Source organism: Nicotiana tabacum, chromosome 8, assembly GCF_000715075.1.
Source record: "Nicotiana tabacum cultivar K326 chromosome 8, ASM71507v2, whole genome shotgun sequence".
NCBI lineage: Eukaryota > Viridiplantae > Streptophyta > Magnoliopsida > Solanales > Solanaceae > Nicotiana > Nicotiana tabacum.
Window position 1 is genome coordinate 26,819,958 of NC_134087.1, and position 21,683 is coordinate 26,841,640.

Sequence of the window (21,683 nt, forward strand, 5' to 3'; positions counted from 1 at the left end):
AGATTTAAAGAATGGGTAGAGTTTATTCTATTAACAAATTAAGTTTTACATGAGATAATTCATAATTTAATGCAATACTAGAATAGACAAAGGTTCTGACTTTGGAATTTCATCGCCACTAGTCAGAAAAAGATATTTTTCATGTGTGTTTCAAGTGCCAAATGCACATTACTATCATGAAAATAAAAGCCATGGCAGTAGGCACCCATGCTCCTTCCAAAAACTTAATCAAAGAAGCAGAGAAATATAAAGCCTCAATTGTCCCAAAGAAGATCACAAAGCAAATTGTGAGGGGAACACTCTGGTGCCAGCACAAAACAATTACTAGTGACATCAAGCAAGTGGTGACCAACATGACAATTATGATAGCTAAACCTGATGCGAAGGGAAATTTTTAGGGATAAGGGATATATTAGACCACTTCATAAACAAGTGAAAAACAGAATTTCTAAACAAACGAGTATATGCATGCACAAGAGATAGAGAATCCATAGCAAAATTAAACATGAAAACCAGTCCAAATGATTTCAACCAAAAAGAATTTTTCTATCCTTTTTGAACATGATTAAAGCCATACCTGCAGCGTTTCCCATCCTTCTGGTGTCTCTGAAACCAATAGTAACATCCAAACATAGTAGCATTAAGGTCCAGTTAATCTCTGGGATGTAAATCTGACCATGTATTGTTGATGACGTATGCAGTATTTTGACTCTCGAGAAGCATCCCAGTGTAGAGAATTGTTTAATAATTGAAAAGGTTCCAGTAATAATGGCTTGGCTCCCCACTACTGCAGCCAGTACAACAATCACCAGAACCGACCATCTTAATTTTTCAGGTATTGAAACGTAGAAGCAAATCTGATAGTCACTCTCCATTACATGATGTCACGATAGATAAGCAGCTTTCCCCATATACACAAGAATAAGTGATGGATAAACTATGGAAGTAAAAGCAATCTTTATTGACAACTGGGAGAAGTGTCCGAGATCAGCAAACATTGCTTCTGAACCTCGTGAGCCAAAATCTTTTTAATAGCGAAGAAAAAATCCAAAGGTACATCAGCACTTGACAATGGCGAAACCAACAAAATTTACCCAAATAGAGCTTAAAACGTGAAAATGGAGCCCAACTACTTTGCAACAGCAACAACAGTGAGTTTCAACTTTAGGCGATCGCTCCTCCCTCGTTTTCAGCGAGTTCGCCAGCGATGGAGTTTTTAGGACTGGTTTTGGTCAGCTTTCATGGTGATTAGCGAAGAAGACGAAAGCAGAAAAGGGAAGGAGAAATGGCTACTGTTCTTGTTCTTTTGAAGAAGGAGTCCGATTATTATCTCCCTTTTTGGTGAAGAACGAAGCGCCGTTTGCTCTCTAAGGGAAGGGTCTATGATCTGATGTGTATATAATCGGATGCTTGATTTTTAGGTCTTAGCTTCTTTTATCAGATAAGGGTAAAGGGAAATGGGCTTGGGTTGAAGGATTGGACTTGGGTTAATTAATCGAGGTCAATTTGAGGATTGGCCCAATTTTGAAAAAACAAGACCAAACATTTTTTCCTATTTTCTTCTATTTATTTTCCCTTTTTCTTTTCTTTAATTAATTAAAAACCTAAATTGAGCTATTCTTTATAGAAGTTAATATTCTTTATTTATTAAAACAACTAATTAACTCAAAACTAAGTAAAAATACTAATTTCTAAAGACTAAAAGCTAAATATGTAAATATGACTATTTTTTGTGATTTTTTCCTTAATAATGCAATTAACTCAATGTAATTAATTTCTACATGTAAACTGAACCTAAGATGACATGAAATTAAATTTGACAATTTTTATGAATTTTTTTATGAATTGAAAATATTAAAAATGCATGAAATGCAACTAAATAAAGAAAAACTACTAAAATCAATTAAAATTATTTTTGGTCTATTTTTAAGAGTTGTTTTCATGTAGGGAAAAAATTAGGTGCTCACACCCACCTCAAGGTCGAAGCTTCCTTCTGAGTTATGTCCAGCTCAGCCTGAAGGTCCTTGAGGGCCCCGTCCTGTTGCTCTTTGAAGAGCTTGAAAATGTCCTTTTTCCGGGCTTGCTCCTTAATATCGAACTCGAGCTGGCTATTTTGAAGCGGTACAAGAGGAAGCTCTCATGGTGAAGTACTGAGGCCTGCAAAACAACGAAAATAGTAAGAGATATCGAAACCTAAGTAGAATTCAAGAGGGAGTATTGATGTTTTACCCGGTTCAGCGCCTGATGCACCTCATTGAAGAGACATGATGTGCCTACTCATTCATCTTTTCCATGTCCTCCTCAGTCACCAGGCATCGGAGGTAGCTGGTTATGCCCACCAGAGCAGACAAAACTCGAGCATCCTTCGTGATCGTAAGAATAACTGTTCTCTTGCGACCGGGGGTCCACACTCGGGGTAGGAATCTACTTCACCAATTTTGGGCTCGAACTCAGCCCGTCAGCTTTCGAAGACACATTCTTCTTCGGTGCCTCCAGGTCGCCCAACCCGGAAAAGTCTTCCAAAGTGGATGAATCCACTCCATTGAAAAAGGAGTGAAGAGGGTCGTCTGAGCCATGAACTCTTTCACTTGACTTCTTTTTTGTTGCTCGGGCATCATCAAGCATGGACTCGATGTGGAGGGCATCTCCATGATGTCTATTACACTGGTCGCCTCCTTTAGAGATGAAGCGGCTTCTCGGGAGGTCTCAACCCCGATCTCCATCTCGGCCTCTCCAGTAGGAGGCCTCATGGCTCTTCCCCTCGATTGCCGCCTGCTTTCCGGCAAGGGTCAATTCGTGAGTAACAAAAATATGGGAGCTTGATTAGTCCCCCTCAGAAAATTCAGGGACTCTATAGACGGAGCAGGTGGTCGAGGGTGAATCGAGGAGACTCGATTTTATTCACAAAATAACGAAGGAGGATCATGATCCTCCAAATAGATGGGTGGATTTGCCTAAGGCATGCCTCGTATCTCTTGCAAAAGGCCAAAACAACTAGGTCTACCGGGCCAAGTGTGAAGGGATAAGTGTAGACTCTTAAATACCCCTCCACATGAGTGGTGATATCGTCCTCAGGCCCGGGGACTACAATGTCCTTACCTCCCCAGTTACAGTCCTCTCGGAAAATGGGAAGGGTATCTTTGGTGACAGAATATATATCTCGATGCCCCTTCACCTCGGTCTTGTTTGGACGAGGCCTTCTCGACTTTGAAGTCATCTAGGATCGAACAACCCCCAGGAATAAAGCTTTTCATATGGGGCTCTAAGGCCGCTTTGGTGGCAGCCACTTCAGGAGCAACCACCTCGGGAGTAACCGTTTTGAGAACAACCACTTCGGGAACGACCTCCTCGGTACCTACGGATGGATAGGAAGATGAAGAGGTAGCCTGCTGAGGAACTAATTTGGAAGTCATGGCCATCGTGATGTGAGAATAAGAGGATTTGAAAGAAACATATGAAGGTTTGAAGGAAAGGATATGAAGGTTTGAAGGTAGGATGGAGATCTGGGTAGAAACTTAAGAACAATTATGAAGATTTGAATATCAAAGGTAAAGATATAAAGATTTAAAAGAGTTGGCAGCTGCTAGGGAATTCGAAGATAAAAGCTAAGATCGGAAAGTGGAAGAAGTACAAAAGGTCAAAGCTTTTATAGGAGAAAATATAATCATTACGCAATGTTTCATATTCGAAGGCGACCAGTCAATGGTTGACATGTGTCCAAAGTCAGAACAATGCGATTGATGGGACGTTTTGGCTTCTCTGTCATCTCGGTTGTAACGTACGAAGGAAGGAACCAAGGTAAATCTATTGTTTCCTATTGTTTCGGTAAACCTACTCTTTGAGACACGAGGTGGCTATCTATATATAGTTAAACTTGGGGTCAGCACACACCCCGAGTTCTCGGTGAGTCACACAAAGTACAAATGTATGAGATAGAGACCGAATCTAAGAACTTTTTGGTTTGAGGCCGGGACAGGGTGCTCGCCGCCGAGCCTGATAAGTCAACATCCCCCGAACCCGAAATGAGTTCCAAGACCTCGGAAAGCATTACAAATGGTTGCACATGACTAACATAGGGCCGTGATATCCGCACCCGACCGGATACCACAACAAGGATCTCGCTCGATACTGATAGAGTATCGGTGATTGGTGTACAAGGAGAATTTTTACCTTTTTTAGAATTGTAATAGGGGTAAAACTTCTCTACTATATAAAGGGGAGGTTTCTTATTCAATACACATATTGTAACACGCATATCAAGACAATACAAAATTATTTCTCTATTTCCTAGCTATTGAAAGGTTCTTATATTAATCATAGTTCTTCATACGTATTTAGCTTTGAATCGAGGGTCGGGTCGAGGGAAAAATTATTGTTAAGCTAAAATCCGAGCCCGGACTCAAAGTCACAACTGGTTTGATTATTTATCTCATCTTTAATTCGTTTATCTAACATTCTCGATTACTTGTGTTGAATCAATCACATATCCTTAGAACCACATACAAATTTAATTGTTATCCATTTTAAGGGTAAAAAATATAAATAAATAAATTAGAGTTTTATGAAGTTGAAGATATGTTTGGACTGTTGCAATTTTATTGAAGATTTGTGACTGTTATAAGATAATAGAGCATGGTAGGCAGCAAAAGAAAAATAATTGCCATATAACTTATTCAACATTCGGATGCAGTGTTAACTATTAACTAAAACTCAATTTGTTTAAATTTGTGTGAATCGATTTTTTTAGGAATAACAACAACAACAACCCAGTTGTAACGACTCGACCGGTCGTTTTAAGAATTTATGCCCTGATACCCTATTAACTGCTATCCCCATGTTTATTTCTACTATTTTGATTTGCCGGGATGTTCGGTTTTGAGTTTCGGAGAGCTTTGGGACACTTAGTCCCTAAATGAGAGTTTAAGTTTTGGAAATTTGACCGTAGTCGGAACAGTATGAAGATGGACTCGGAATGGAATTCTGATGGTTTCGTAAGCTCCGCTGGGTGATTTCGGGCTTAGGGGCATGTTCGGATTGTGTTTTGGAGGCCCGTAGCTAATTTAGGCTTGAAATTCCGAAAGCCGAATTTTGAAGTTTCCGGTTCGATAGTGAGATTTTGATCTGAGGGTCGAAATGGAATTCCGGAAGTTGGATAAGTTCTGTAATGTTGAATTTGACGTGTGTGCAAAATCTCAGGACATTCGGATGAGGTTTGATAGACTTTTTGATCAAAAGCGTAAATTTAGAGTTTGGGAGTTCTTAAGCTTGAATCCGTGGTTGATTCGTCGTTTCGATGTTGTTTTAGGTGTTTTAAGGATTGGTATAAGTTTGGACAGTGGTATTAGACTTGTTTGTGCTTTTGGTTGAGGTCCCGGGGCCTCGAGATGATTTCAGATTGTTGATGGAAGGATTTGGAATTTGGAGTTGCAGCTGACGCTATGACTGCTGTCATAACTGCATCTGCGATTGAAAGGCCACAGGTGCGACTCCCGTAGATGTGGAATCAATCCGCAGAAGCGGCCAGATGAGGAACGGGCAGGAGCTGCAGAAGCGGGAGATTTACCGCAGAAGCGGTACCGCATCTGCGAATGGGGAGTCGCAGGTGCAGAAAAGGCCGAGTTAGTGATTTGTTGCAGATGCGACCATTGGTTCGCAAAAGCGGGACCGCACCATGACCGCAGAAGCGGATTAGCTGGGGAGAAACATATAAATACTTGCCTTCAAGAATTTGAGCTATTTTCACCTCTTTTCAAACGGGAAGAAGCCTTGGGGAGCATTTTCAAGAGAGATTTTTAGAGGAATTCATTGGGGTAAGGTCTTTGGTCCCTAAACTCGTTATTGGAGTGATTGTTTATCATTATAAGTATGAAAATTTAAGAAAAATCAGTGGTAATTTGGGGGTTAGGGCTTCATTAATTAGAGCCCTTTGAGTAATGATTTGAGGGACCATTTGAGGTCCGATTTTGGTACTTTTGGTATGACTAAACTCGTGAGAGTGTGAGGATTCTAGAAATGTAAGTTTTACCCAATTTCGAGATATGGTACCGAGGGGAATTTTGGTTATTTTACCTAATTTTGCGTATTTAGCTTAGAATTTCTTTGTAGAATCAGTTACTTGAAGTGTTATTTACATTATGCAATTGAATTGAATAGATTTGGGCCATTTGGAGTCGAGTACTCATGGCAAGGGAGTGGTTTGGGATTGATTATTGAGCCGATTCGAGGTAAGTGTCTTGTCTAACCTTGTGTGGGGGACCTTCCCCTTAGGATTTGGTATTATTGATAATTGAAATGCTTTGTACGTGAGGTGATGAGTGTGTACTTGTGCTAATTGTTGAAAATCCAGTTTTCATTAAGTAATTACTAGTATGTTTCCTTTTCTTGTTTATATTACTTGCAATTTAGGCCGGTTGTTAGCTTAGGAAAGCATGTCTAATTGACTTAATTGCCTTACTTGCTCAAACTACCTTATTTGGATTACGTGCATCATGCTAGATTAGAAATACCTGTTTTACCTTGGTATGGAACTTGAATTGAACCGTGTACTCTTCTTATTGTTGCTGTGTGTTTACTTTGGGACTACAGGACGGTATCCCAGGAGATCCCCCTGTATGTTTACGTTGGGACTTCGGAACGGTATTCCGGGAGATCCCCCTACACATTTACATTGGAACTACGGGACTGCACCCGGTAGATTCCCCCTATACTGAGTATTTATATTTGGGACTACGGATCGGTATTCCGGGAGATCCCCTCGCATTATGAGTTGGACTACGGGACGGTATCCCGGGAGATCCATTGGATTTTTATATTTGGGACTATAGGACAGTATCCTGGGAGATCCCCGGTTATTATCCTTGTACTGAGTTGTACCTCTTTCTGTGTTACTTTGCCTCTGTGGTAGTTGTTGTTGTCCTTTATATCCTGTGTTACCTTTACTATTGTACTAATTTATATTGCTTTATTCTACACTATTGAACCTTATATTTTATTTTACCTCAGTAGGGCCCTGAACTTCCTCGTCACTACCCTACCTAGGTTAGGCTTGGCACTTACTAAGTACCACTGTGGTGTACTCATGCCCTTTCTGCGCATGTTTTTCATGTGCAGATCCAAGTACTTCCACTCAGTCTTATCATCCTTGAGGCGAGACATTTCTGTAGAGACTTCGAGGTATATCTGCCGCGTCCGCATACCGAGGAGTCCCTTTCTATCTTTCTGTAATAGTATAGCCCTTCTATATTTTTCCTATTATTAGACATTTCTGGAGTTAGAGCTTATTATATATCTCTTAGCTTGTGATTTATGGGGTTCCTGATTTTGGTAAGTATTAGGTAGAGATTCTTGTACTATTATGTGCTAGGCGGCATCTTAAACGCTACTTCAGTTGTTATTTCGGTTTTATATTATTTTCTTCCGCAATTGTTGTTTATATTTTATACTGTTAGGCTTACCTAGTGGTAGAGACTAGGTGCCATCACGAGGATTTACGAAGGGTGAACCGGGGTTCATAGGAGTCAAGAATCACAAGCCGGTTTATTAGAGTCTCGCTGATCGGTACGGAGACGTATGTATTTATCTACGAGAGGCTATGTAACTGTTAGGAAAATTCCACTTTATTTGATTTCCTTTTCATGCGAGATTTTGACATCAATATTCTAAACTTCTATCTTCTATTCTCTCACAGATGGTGAGGACACGCGCTACCCAAAATGATCAGGCACCCATGCCCCCTACTACAGCCGTTAGAGGTCAGGGTCGGGGTAGAGGTCGAGGACGCGCACGTGGTGCAGCCAGAGCACACGTGCGAGCTGCCGCCGAGGAATCACCAGCAGTTCCAGCCGGAGTCCAGGCACCTGATACGCCTACTACTACTACTACTGCTCCAGCTCTCCAGGAGACTCTTATGCAGTATGAGCATGTACACCACTTTGGCTCAGGCAAGGTTGCTTCCCCTTGCTGCAGCCACATCTCAGGCCTTGGGAGGAGCACAGACTCCCACCACCTGCACTCTTGAGCAGTGAGTGCATGTTGATCAGGTCCTAGAGATTATTATTGTATAGCCTGTAGCCCCAGGTTAGCCTGAGGACAGGGCAACGGCTTCAGAGGATGAGCAACGGAGACTTGAGAGGTTCAAGAAGTATGATCCTCCGGTGTTCAGTGGGTTAGCATCAGATGATGCCTTGAGATTTCTGGAGGAGTGTTACCATATCCTCCGCACTATGGGTATATCAGGATCGAGTGGGGTTTCTTTCACTGCCTTCCAGCTTCAAGGAGCCGCCTATGAGTGGTGGCGCACCTATGAGTTAGACAGTCCGGATGAGGCTGCTTCACTGACTTTGACCCAGTTTTCATATATGTTCCTGTGAGATTTTGTTCCTCAGAGCCTCAGAGATGCAAGACGCGTAGAGTTTGAGCATTTTCACCAGGGTGCTATGACTGTCTCAGAGTATGTTGTCTGTTACACTAGCTTGGCTAGACATGCCCCAGCCTTGGTTTCTACTGTTCGCGAGAGGGTTCGCCGGTTTATTGAGGGGCTTATTCCCAGCATCAGGTCTAGCATGGCTCGTGAGTTGGAGATGGATATTTCTTATCAGCAGGTGGTGAGCATTGCTAGGAGGATTAAGGGTATGCATGCTAGAGAGAGAGAGGAGAGGGAGGCCAAGAGATCTCGAGAGTCAGGCCATTTTTCTGGTGCCCGTGCCCCAGCAGCAGGTCATCATGGTAGGGGTTATATGAGTCGCCCCATTCATTCAGCCCTTCCAATAGCCAGTGGTGTTCCAGCTCCTCCTAGGCCCCAGGAGCCTTATTATGCACCTCCAGTATCTAGTACGCCTCCTGTGCGGGGTGCTTTCAGTGGTCAGTCCAGCAGACCTGGCCCGAGCCAGTCACAGCCACCACGTCCTCCCAGAGCTTGTTTTGAGTGTGGCAATACACGCCATATGGTGAGGGATTTCCCCAGACTCAGGAGGGTTGCACCTTCATAGACTTCTCAACCACAGCGTGCCCCGCAGAGTTCTTAGGCTATGATTACAGCACTAGTTGCTAACCCTCCTGCTCAACCAATTAGAGGTGGATGTCAAGGAGGTAGAGGTCGCCCTAGAGGGGGAGGCCAGGCCCGATACTATGCCCTTTCTGCCTGTACCGAGGTTGTTGCCTCCGATTCTTTCATCACAGGTATTATACTAGTTTGTCACAGAGATGCATCAGTTCTATTTGATCTAGGCTCCACTTACTCTTATGTGTCTTCTTATTTTGCTCTAAATTTGGGTGTACCTCGGGATTCTTTGAGTTCCCATGTTTATGTTTCTACTCCTGTGGGAGATTCTCTTATTGTGTACCACGTTTATCTGTCGTGTTTGGTTGCTCTTAGTAGTTTTGAGACCAGAGCCGATTTATTGTTACTCAGCATAGTAGATTTTGATATTATCTTGGACATGGACTGGTTGTCACCCCATTATGCTATTTTTGATTGTCACACCAAAACCGTGATGCTGGCTATGCCAGATGTACTGCATGTTGAGTGGAGGGGTTCTTTAGGTCACACTCCTAGTAGAGTTATTTCTTTCCTTAAGGCTCAGCGTATGGTTGAGAAGGGGTGTGACACGTATCTTGCTTATGTGAGAGATGTCAGTGTAAGCACGTGATTTTTGCCCTATATGAGAATTACTCCCAAAAAAATTCAAAAATAAAGTAATTTTTCTTGGCGTGCAATTTTGTGATATTTTGAATAATTATTTGTATTTGTCTGTGCATGTTTATTTGTTAAATTAATAAAAATGCAAAAATATGTCGCATTTTGCATGTAGAATTTAATTCTACAATTGTTAGTAATTAAATTTAATTTACAAAAAATAAAAATTACAAAAATAGGCATCGTTTGCATTTTTAGCATTTAATGTCCAAATATACAATTTTATGCTTAATTATTACTTAATTGTGCGTTAATTGTTATTGGGAGTTAATTTGCGCTTTTATAACTTAATTTAGTTCTTAATAATAGTTTAAGTATTTTTATAATTTAGTTTTAGAAAAATAAAAGAAGAAAAGAGAGCAAAAATATAAGGAAAGTCGGAATTGGGCCTCTTCTTCGATTTCAAGCCACAGGCCCAAAAAATGGCCCAACCTTCCCTATGACCCAGTCCATTTTGAACTGGATCGACCCAGTCCATAACCCAACACCCCTATTATCTTACAAACAACACAAAACAAAAAAAAAGGAGAAGAAAACCCTAAAAAATGGTTAAGTCATCCACCCCCCTCCTATCTTCATCTTCTTCCTCAAGCTCCCCTCCCTAGTATCAATGGCTACCCCTCCATCCTCCTCACTACACACACACACACACACACGGCATTCTCCATCGTCCAATCGACCCCAACACGAGCAGCCATGGTTGCTTTCCCCCCGTTTCCCGTTGTCAAAACCAAACGACCATTGGAGTAGCCTCACGTCCACCACCGTTGCTCCGTCGTGCTGCTGCGTCGCTGCGTCTTTAGCGTCACCATTGCTGCTGCTGGTCACGTTTTTGCTTCAGCTGCTCCTCGCCGCATCTGCCTTCGTCCTCTTCGTCGAGCTCAAGCTTGAGCTCGACATCCATGGTCGCCACTGCTTCATTCCGCTTCAGCTTCCTCGTCATGCTGCTCACGCAGCTGTTACTGTTTCTGTTTCGTCCTCTCCATTCCAGCTGCCTCGTCAAGCTACATTGCTGCTGCCATGGCCATCTGCGGGCTGCTTCATCTTGCCTTCGTCTTCTTCGTTTTGTCAAAGGTCGAGTTTCTTTCGTTGAGTCGAAGCCCGGACGGATTTGTTTACAATCGAGTTCGTCATTGATTCATCTCCGGTTAGTTGTTTTTGAGTTTTATTTTTGTCCATATTTTGTTTTTATATTTCTCGAAGTTAAAATCGTTAAATATTTGATTCTTGTTTTGTTCGTTGTTCATCGTTGAAATAATTTTCTAGTGTGTTCATGTGTTTTGATTGAATTAATTTTCAGATTTTAAATGGAAAGTTAATTAGTGGTTTTTCATGTTTATTTCATGTTTGTTTTATTGTTTAGGTAAGAATTTGTTAGTTTGATGTTTGTTAGATTCAAATTGAAATTTAATTGATTATTTCTTCAATTTGTTTCATGTTGTTATATATTTTCCAGAAATTATTAATGTTGGTTTAATCATTTAATCCGTCATGTTTGTTGTGTTAAAATAGACTCATTCATGTTCATACTTTGTTTGATTGTTCTTGAATCCGAAATTTGTATAGTTTGATTTCTTGTTTATCACTTATGATTATTTCTTGAATTTGTCTCATAATCTTGTTTAAGTTTAATATAGGAATTGTTTGTTGTGATGTTGTTAGAGTTGATTTTAAGTTCAATATTATTGAATTTGGAAATCTAAATATACTTGTTTGATTGTTGTTGTTGAATCTGAAAATAGGATTGTTTGTTGCTAAAAAATATTGTTCAATCAAATTTTAGTTGTTCTTTGTTGTTCAATTTGTGTTCATGTGATTTGTTGTTGAAATATTGAAGAAATCATGTTCATGTGATTTGTTGTTTAAATTTGTGTAGAAATTGGTCATATTGGCTATATTTTGGTTGAGTGTGATTAATTGATTTGTTATAGCTGATGGGGTAGTTTGGTAATTTGCAGTACGTTCAGGGGTAGTTTGGTAATTTCAGTAAGGTCGGAGGGGTAGTTTAGGAATTGTACATTTTGTAATTGTTTATATGAAGATGGGGGACAAAATATAATGGGGTGGGTTGTGATATAGTTGTTTAATATAAAGGAGGGACAAGACAAAATTTAGTGGGGAGGAATCTTGTATTTATTTATGTTAGGCATGAGGGACAAAAAATAATGGGGTGGTGTGATATATTTATTTAATGTAATGGGGATAAGTGGGAAGATAATGGGTTTGGTAGAGAAAATGGATGGATTTTAATTGATTAAAGAGTTGGGATTATATATAGGAAGTCTTGAACACAAGACACGGACAGATACGAGAGAATACAGAAGAGAAAGAACGAATCTGAACAGAAAGAAAATAAGAGAGAGAAAAAAAAGGATGAACATTTAAGAGAGAGAAAATTTCGAAAAATATTTAAACTTTCAAAAAAAAAAAAACTAAAAAAAAATCTTTTGCTTTCTTTCATTGTTTGAAATCAGAATTAATTGTTGTTTCATCAAAGCTTGAAGCTTTTGTTTTTGAGATTACTACTTCACCGATTTGCAAATCCGGTTCCTGGGTTACTGTTGCTGGACTGTTTGTTGCTGCACTGTATTGTCATTACTACTGCTGATTCTTATCTTCATTTTCTTTTGCTTCCAATATCAGGTACACAACTGACACGCTGGTTATTGTAATCCGAAATATGAAGCATGAATACAAATGAAGAATAGAGTGTTAAATTTTTAATTTAGTTTTAATTTTTTTTGTATTGTATTTAGATTATTCATGTATTATTATTCTGTCAATCACTGTCATTTGGCATAATTAGACATGTTATAGCGATATATTAAATAACGCCTTAACCGGATTATTAGGAAATATATTCAAGACGGATTACTAATTAAAACTGTTTAATAATCAAAATAGAAGAAATAACGTATAAAATGGCGTTATTGAATCAGTTTGGCAAAAATTGATTAATTCCTTATTCATAAAGTTTTTTGTCAACATTAAGCTAATCGGAATCATGTAGTTAATTTCAGTTAAAACATGAATTAGTTTGCGAATCAAGTATTAGGACATGATGTGAATTAAAACAAGGTTAGTTAAGTTTAAATTGTTTAACTTTTAGAAATATGGTTTAGTAATCAAGCTTTTTTTTAATTTTCAGTATTTGTAAATAATTAATTTCAATAAGCTTAAGTCATACTAACAATATGAATTTTAATCCAACTATGGGATAATTAGTTTTTATTTTTATTTTTGACAATTTCATGTTGTTTGAAATTATAATTTTAGTAATATTACTTTCCATTAATATTTGTTTTAAATTAGTAATTAATATGTTATTTTTAAGTATGTAGAGATTGATTTCATAATTATAGACAAACTTAGTAATAATAAAGACGTAGTCATTAAAGAGTATTCGTAAAATAAGGGAGGATCTCGCTAAAAAATAAATAAATATAAATAATACAAAAAATTGCAGTCCTCCAATCTTATTTATTTATTTATTTATTTTAATATAAGAAAATATCTAGATTCTGAGATGGACGATTTAGTAAAATTCACAGTCCTACCTAATAGTACCATAATGCGTAGTATTTTGGCGCATATTTAATAAGGTTATTTTCTTAAATACGGGTGTACATTTATGTAACCCAAATCACGATCTTGACGAAGGCAAAATGCGTCAACAAATCACGTGTGCACTGGTTGTGGCGTGGTTCGAGATGCGTTTTCGCGACGTTGCAATTTTGTATAAAATAAATAATGATAAAAGCAGTTTTAAAAGTTAAATTTGCATATAAGTTCTTAATTGTTTAAAAATCAGATAAATGAGCCAAATATGACAATTGAGCGACCGTGCTAAAACCACGGAATTCGGGAATGCCTAATACCTTCTCCCGGGTTAACAGAATTCCTTATCCGGATTTCTGGTTCGCGGACTGTAATACAGAGTCATTCTTTTCCTCGATTCGGGATTAAAATTGGTGACTTGGGACACCCTAAATCTCCCAAGTGGCGACTCTGAAATAAATAAACAAATCCCGTTTCGATTGTCCTTTAATTGGAAAAACTCCCTTCACCCCCCGCGGGGGCGGAAAAAGGAGGTGTGACAGCTCTGGCGACTCTGCTGGGGAACGAACCCAGAATCTCTGGTTCAGGGTTCAAGAATTCGAGCTTAAAATAACTACTATAGTTGGCTTTATTTATTATCTGATTTTTACATGATATATGCTTAATGTGCTAAATGATGCTTTTACCGCTTTAATATTATTTGAATTGTGTATATAAAACTGCTACGAAACCCTTCGTCTTTCTGACTCTTCTGAACTTATGGTGTACACGTGCGCGTGGCCCACCTTTCTGTTAGAAGTCATACCAAATAAGACGAAGTTGGGACAAGTAACTAGGCCGGACAGACTTTCGTGCTCCCGGTACATTGCCCCCACTTCGACTCAAGCTGTCCACTTGGGTGAGCCAGGGCTAGAACAATATGCCTCAGGTTTTTTCACTTAGAATAACTCAGTTTCATGCCGGATCCCTAGTAGGAGCGATTGTTTGCATCACGTGTATTTGACTTTGGAGGCTCAACACAGGGGTTGGGTCTGTCTAGGACAGGTGTACCAAAAAAAAATGAAAATGACCATCCTGATGCATCTTACTTGCTGCTACTTGCGCATTTAATTGCCGGATTTGTGTGTTGACTGACTTTTGAATATCAGGAATAATATTTTGAAATTGAAAAAAAAAATAGCGATTAGGGAATTGATTGTTTATTTTTGAAAAAAAAAACCAATGCCCAAATACTGTCAAAACTCTGCCAAGATTTTGAGAAAATGAAAAAAAAATGTCTTATTAGTTTGTTTTATTAAAAGCAAAGGAAAAATAGAAAAAAAAAGAGTTATTGTTTTGTCTTGTTTTTAAAAAAAACAAATTAGAAAAAAAATAGTTTGTCTTGCCATAAAAATGAAAATGAAAAAGAGTCTTGTTTTTAAAATGGGTTTTTATTTATTTATTTGTTTAGATGCCAAAATAAAAATAAAAATAATAAAATAAAAAGAGTCGGGCGTTGAAAGTGGTTTTATTATTTGTTGCAAATATATATATATATAAAAATCCAAAAAGTTTTTCTTTATTTCCAAAAAATGTATATATATCTTTATTTATTTCCAAAAAATGTATATATATCTTTATTTGTTGCAAAAATATTTGTCCTGCCAAAAAGTATAGAAAAGTTTTTTTTAGACTCCCAATTTTCAAAACAAAAAATCCAAAATTATTTTCCATTATTGATTTCTTTAGAAAGTCTTTTTAATTATAAAAAAATATATACAATAAAATAAAACAAATCCGAAAATATTTTCCTTCTTCTTTAAAAATTGAAAAGAAAATTCAAAATTCAAAAAATAAAATAATTTAGAAAGCATTTCTTTTATTAGAGGTAAAATTCCAAAAAATATTTTCTTTCTTCTTTAGAATAAGAGAAAACAAATAAAAATTCAAACAAAAAAATATCTTCCTTTTACTTTTGAAATTCTAAAAGTTCAAATCAAAAGAAAAGGAATTCTTAGAAGTCTTTCTTTCAAAAAGAAAATCATTCAAAAATCCAAAAAAAAATACTTCCTTTCTTCTTTTAAAGCAGTTCTTTTACAAATTCAAAAAAAATAAATTAAAATTAGTTTATTTACTTTATTCATGACCTGCCCGAACTACGCGAGTTTGATTCTCAACGGATGTGAGATACGTAGGCAACCCTCATCGGGTCCAACCCCACCTTTTGCTAAAATAGCCAAAAACAAAAAAAAACATGTCAAGATTTTTAATTTTGTCATAAATAAGTCGGGTGATGTCCAACCTCCCCTTTTGCAAAAAAAAAAAAGCAAATTATATATATATACATATATGCGTGTGTGTGTAAAATTTATTTTCATCATAAAGAAGTGGGGTGACGTTGTTTTTGCCAAGACATAGCCGAATGTTCCCGAAAGGGACGCCGGAAGGCTGACTTTGCATAAACAGCCACTTTTTGGGTCATGTTTAAGATTTGGTCCAGTTGACCCACACAGCTTTAAAAATCTTCGTCCCCGAGACGTTGAAAGGCCGTGTTTGCAATGTTGAGTTTTCTATTTTTGAAAAATGATAAAAAGAGTCATAAATAAGTCAGGGTGGTGCTGTTTTTGTCAAAAATAGCCGAATGTTCCCGAAAGGGACGCTGGAAGGCTGACTTCGCATAAACAGCCACTTTTTGGGTCATGTGTAGGATTTTGGTCCAGTCGACCCACACGGCCTTAAAAATCTTCGTCCCCGAGGCGCTGAAGGACCGTGTTTGCAACACCAGGTTTTTATTGTAATTTGAAAAAAAAAACAAAGAGTCAGCGGTCAGGTGAATACCGTTTGAGCTTTTGGTCAAAATAAGCCGAGCTAGCTTCGACAGTGTCTTAAACCGTTCTTGCCGAAATAGCCTTAGAGTATCTTTCAGTTGTCGAAAGGCTATTTTCGTAAAAGAATGGACAAGTTTGTAAAGTGTCATAAAATAATCCTCTCCTGCCTCAAAATTTGGAAGGGGCCACATTTGCAAAAAATAACCGTTTGGTTGCATTTGTCAAATGGAGAAAGGAAGCTGACCGTTTGTTTTTGGAGTTTGTAAATCTTTTAATTAGAATATGTGGGTTGTTTGATTTTCGAGTTTGTAGGTCATCTTCAAACCTTTGAAACCCAGTTTATTTTAATCTGAAAATTGAAAAAAAAATGATTAGTATTGTTTATCTTTTATTGGTCCGAACTACGCGAGGTCTGATTCATGCGGGGTCATGATACGTAGGCAATCTCCATAAGATTCGACCACAACAAAATAAAAAGGGTGGAATGGAGGGTTTCCGAAACACTTGAAAAGGCACGAGTAAAAAACCAGCCGGGAGGATGCACGCGGTAGAAAAAAACATGTTAGAAATGGTTAACTGCCTAAGAATATTACGTTCCCCAATATGCAATTGCAATATCTGTTAAAACTCTAACGCTAACAAGTTTGTTATTTGTCCAATTCCAAATAGTTAGTTGTTAAAGCTTATTGGCACCATACCATTATCAAACAAGATCAAAAGGGATTATACCAGAAAGCATGACTGGCTCAGAAAATAGTGTTGAGTCAGAAAGGACGGCACATCAGATGCTGAAGGAGGCGATGGCCAATATAGAAAAAATGAGATTGGAAATGCATGAAATGCAGCTAGCCATGGCTAAGGCGCAAAAGGGGCCCGAACCACTCGTCACTCCTACTTCCCCACCGGGACACACACCGGAATACCCTTCACCCGACCCTTCAACGAGCTTCCCCGTTGCCCAATACTACCAAGGGGAAACTTCCTATAATCCCCAAGCTCCACCACCCAAACAAAACCCTCCTCCGCCAATCGTCCCCGTCTTCGGGGCACCTCCGCCAGCCACGCTACAAAGATCCTCCAGCGAGCCGGTGTTTCAGGCTCACGATACGCAATACTATCCCCCTGAGCCCACATTCCATGCACCAGAACCCCATACCTACAACCCGCACTTAGAGGTACCGACAGAGATCGAAAAGCCGGTTAAAGTCCCAGAACAAGATGAGGTGATGAGGAAGTTCAAAAGCCTGGAGCAGTCCTTCAGGAACCTGCACGGATTAGGCAACCAGGTCAGCGTGGCCTACAAGGATCTATGCCCTTTCCCGGACGTCCAACTCCCGGTTGGGTTCAAGATGCCCAAGTTTGATTTATATAAAGGGCACGGTGATCCCATGGCGCATTTGCGGGGCTTTTGTAGCAAAATGAGAGGGGCAGGCGGCAAAGATGAGGTACTGATAGCTTATTTCGGTCAAAGCTTAACTGGATCGGCACTGGAATGGTATACCCGGCAAGATTCCAGCAGATGGTACACTTGGGATGATCTGGCGCAAGCTTTCGCGGGTCATTTTCAATACAATCTCGAGATAGTCCCTGACCGTCTCACATTGCTGAGGACCGGGAAGAAGCCCGGGGAAAGTTTTCGCGAGTTCGGGTTCCGCTGGAGAGAGCAAGCGGCCAGAGTTGATCCTCCCATGAGAGAGGGAGAAATGGTGGACTACTTCTTGCAAACACTGGATCCAACTTACTTTGGTCACTTGGTGACGAGGGTTGGGAAATCCTTCAATGAAGTAGTAAAGATAGGGGTCATGATAGAGGAGGGTCTGAGGTCTGACAAAATCCTGAATTACTCGGCACTCAAGGCAACGACCCAGGCTATTCAAAGCGGCACGGGAGGTGCGCTGGGAAGAAAGAAGAAAGAAGAAATTTCCACGATTGAGGCAAGCAGTTGGTCCAGGTCTGGTAAACCATACTACAACCAACCCAGACCCCACAGACCAAACTACCCATACAGCCCACCACAGCACTACTATCCACCTCAAGAACCACACTTCTCCGTGCACCAAGCCCAAACATACACTCAGCCTCCGGTTCGCTCGCAATGGCGCGCGCCGGCTCCCCAGAACACACATACACCACCGCAAAACACCTATCCACAACCTACAAGAACCCTCCAGGGGCAGGTTTCCGGGGAAATCAGGCTTTCATAAATGAAAGAATACAAAGAACATTCACTGAGTTGGGGAAAACCTATACTGCCGTGTTCCACAAATTAAGGCAGTTAGGCTTGTTGAGTCCTGTTGAGCCCAGATTGCCAAATCCCCTTCCCAAAAATATGGACCACTCGATAAGCTGTGAGTATTGTTCGGGGGCTCCCGGACATGATACCGAGAAGTGTTGGAAGTTGAAACATGCAGTACAGAATCTTATTGACACCAACAAGATTAAGGTTCAGACACCAGAGGCACCCAACATCAATCAGAACCCGTTGCCGGCACACCTTGAAACCCACATGATTGAGCTAGTGCACGAAGGAGGGAAGCTAAAGAAACCCTCACAAACAGTGATGATGATCCGTGTCGGTTCAAAAGAAATGTTAACCAGTGGAAAAACGGTGGTATAGTTGGAAAAGGTGGATGCCAAGCCAGTTATGGTGTTGGGAAAAGGGTCCAACGAGGCAGATGTGCAGTTTGTGGGGTTGAATGCAAAAATCAACAATTGAATGGCTACTCCTCTTCCTATACGAAGAGAGTCTTGGTAGTGGGCTCTGATTTTCTTTTTTGTTGTTTGGATTATTCCAGGCTTGTAATCCAGATCTTTCTTGTGCTCGCCAAAGTGTGAAACCTTGCTATCCCGTATTTTAATAAAGTGAAAGTTTTTTTTCCTCATTCCTTATTTTGTTTTAATTTTTCTTCTTATTTTTCTCTTCTGAACAGTTCTCTTTCTACTGGTTCTAATGACATGGCATGCACGACGGATCTTCAACCTAGTCTAAAAAAATCAATCTGATTTCGAACTTATAGTACAAGATTGTGATGATAAGTCGGAATACGATAAGGATGAAGCCTTCGAAGAAATTAACAAAGAGTTGAGCCAATTTGAAAAAAAGAGCCCAACTCAAATGACACGGAAGCCGTCAATCTAGGGGATGCGGATGACATCAGGGAAGCTAAGATAAGCGTCCACATGGAACCAAACATCAGGGAAGAACTAATCAAAGCACTTACTGAATTCAAAACATTTTGCATGGTCATACGACGACATGCCGGGCTTAAGCACCAATCTAGTGGTTCAAAAATTGCCCACTGACCCGGCATTACCCCCCGTCCAGCAAAATTGAGGAAGTTCAAAACCAACGTGAGTGGGAAGATTAAGGAAGAAGTGACCAAACAGCTGAATACTAAGGTTATTCGGGCCGCTCGATATCCTTATTGGTGGGCTAATGTGGTGCCAATGAAAAAAAAAAGAAAAAAAAGAAGAAGAAGGCGGAAAATCTGAGGTGTGTGTTGATTATCGCAATCTAAACAGAGCAAGCCCGATGACGCTTTATGATCAACAGATATCGAAGGGAAATGCGTCGACATGGCTATCAATTCTGACGCAGTTAAGAGATATTATGATTTCTTGTAATTGTAATTGTTGTTTGTTTGTACTTAGCATTTATCAGAGAATGAAATGACGGAGGCAATTCTTTCTTCTATCCAAACACTTTGACCTTTGCTTCCCCTTTTGAGCCTTATTTACTCTTTCATACCCCTATTTTGGAATCAGTAATGAAAATGAAAAAAAAAGTAATGATAATAAGAACAAAAGAAAAGTCAAAAAAAAAAAACAAAGGAATGGAGAACTACGTTTGACCTGATTCCTCAAAGAAGGATACGTAGGCGCCTCACAGCTCGGTCATAGTGTAACATAGTGTGCATAAGGTCATAGTGTAACATAGTGTGCATAAGGTAACATAGTGTGACAAAATAAAAATCCCCAAGCACGAAAAACTGGGGCAGAAGTTGGCGCTTGTAATTTTGGCAAGAAAGTTTGATTCCAAGAGTTGTACTATTTTACCCCTAAAAATTATTTCTGAACTTTTGATACCTCCTTCTCCTTTCAGCCATACACAAAAACCCCTATTAATGTCCAAAAAAGACCTCCCGATCAGTATCTGAGAAGTGCTAAGTCAATGCAAATGGAAGTCGGGAATAACACTCTGATCCCCAGCAAAGAAGAAGATCATAAGCTGGAAATGAATTGATAGCCGAAAGAATCCCCAACAGAGAGAGTAATATCGGCAGCACTCCAATCCCCGGATGAAAAATAAAATAAAATGAGAGAGACTTATCGGTGAAAACCTTCACAGGCACCATAAGGCGACGGGAGTTGAGAGAAATGAGAGAGTCTTATTAGTGAAAACCCCTCGAAGGGCACTATGAGGCGACAAGACAAGATTGGCGGGAAGGATCCGCATTTGGCAAAGAGTTGAGTGCCTGTTTATCCCCAGCAACATGAGGCCGTCTGAAAGGTTGATTGATACAAATAGACTGGGTTGATTAATCCGGAATGCGCGACATGATCGTTGGAATCGGTTATATCATTCAGATAAGTTCTTTTCTTTCCTTTTCCCCAACATTTGTTCAGAAAGACTTCTTCTTTTTCTATATTTTGAAATCATCACTTTTTCATTTCTTGGTTTAAAAGACTTTACCTTCCCAGCAGTTTGTTTTTGAAAAGGATTTTCAGAGCTTACTACCAGTTGCCAAAATGATGCAAAGCAAAATGCGAATAGGACATGCCAAAGATAAGGCGATAAAGAGAAAAGAAGTTGGTCGCAAGACCAAATGATGAAAGGGGCCTAGATCCCAATAGGACCAAATTTCCAAGGGAAGTTGGAGAAAAACAGGAAAACAACAGTTGAGAAAATTGTGGACCTAATTCCAAAAGGGCCCCCGGCAGATCATCGAGATGTAGGAGCATCCCCGACAGATTTTCAACCAAGTTCCAAGAGGGTCGGACAACACAGAGTGGGGAAGGGAGAAAGGGAAAAACCATCCCCAGCAGGAGTGGCACGACCACTCACCATGTTTTAAAACTAACAAATTTTCTTTGATTTGAAACAGGAAAAGGAAATCTTATTAATGGCGGAAAAACATGCCACAAGGAAAAGCACCAAAACTAGGGCAGAAGATTTTCTGCCATTGTCGAAAATTTTCTCGGAGGAACGAGGAAATCAATTCAAGTTTTAAGAGATAGCAAGACAACACGATTCGAAGAAAAACAGTCGGAGGTAAGACAATTCCAAGATTTTAAAAATGGGATCATCCGCCCTCGAATAGGATATTTTGGGTTCATCCGCCCTCGAATAGGATATTTTGGGTTCATCCACCCTCGAATAGGATATTTTGGGTTCATCCGCCCTCGAATAGGATATAATGGGATCATCCACCCTCGAATAGGATATTTTGGGTTCATCCGCCCTCGAATAGGATATGTTGGGTTCGTCCGCCCTCGAATAGGATATTTCGGGTTCGTCCGCCCTCGAATAGGATATTTCGGGTTCGTCCGCCCTCGAATAGGATATTTCGGGTTCGTCCGCCCTCGAATAGGATATTTCGGGTTCGTCCGCCCTCGAATAGGAT

General features: G+C 39.7%; 1 protein-coding gene across 9 annotated transcripts in view; it reads right to left on the reverse strand.

The window, feature by feature from the left end:
• LOC107830447 (potassium transporter 6) overlaps positions 1–1,402 on the reverse strand; it is a 32,393-nt gene extending 30,991 nt beyond the window's left edge. For all 9 annotated transcript variants that reach the window (XR_012693902.1, XR_012693903.1, XR_012693901.1 and 6 more), the window contains exon 1: positions 578–1,402. Coding sequence is in view for 6 of the 9 variants with exons in the window: in XM_075219129.1 (XP_075075230.1) it covers positions 578–875 (298 nt within the window). In the remaining 3 variants the exon portion in view is untranslated. The remainder of the gene's footprint in view (positions 1–577) is intronic.
• Between the last annotated feature and the right edge of the window lie 20,281 nt (positions 1,403–21,683).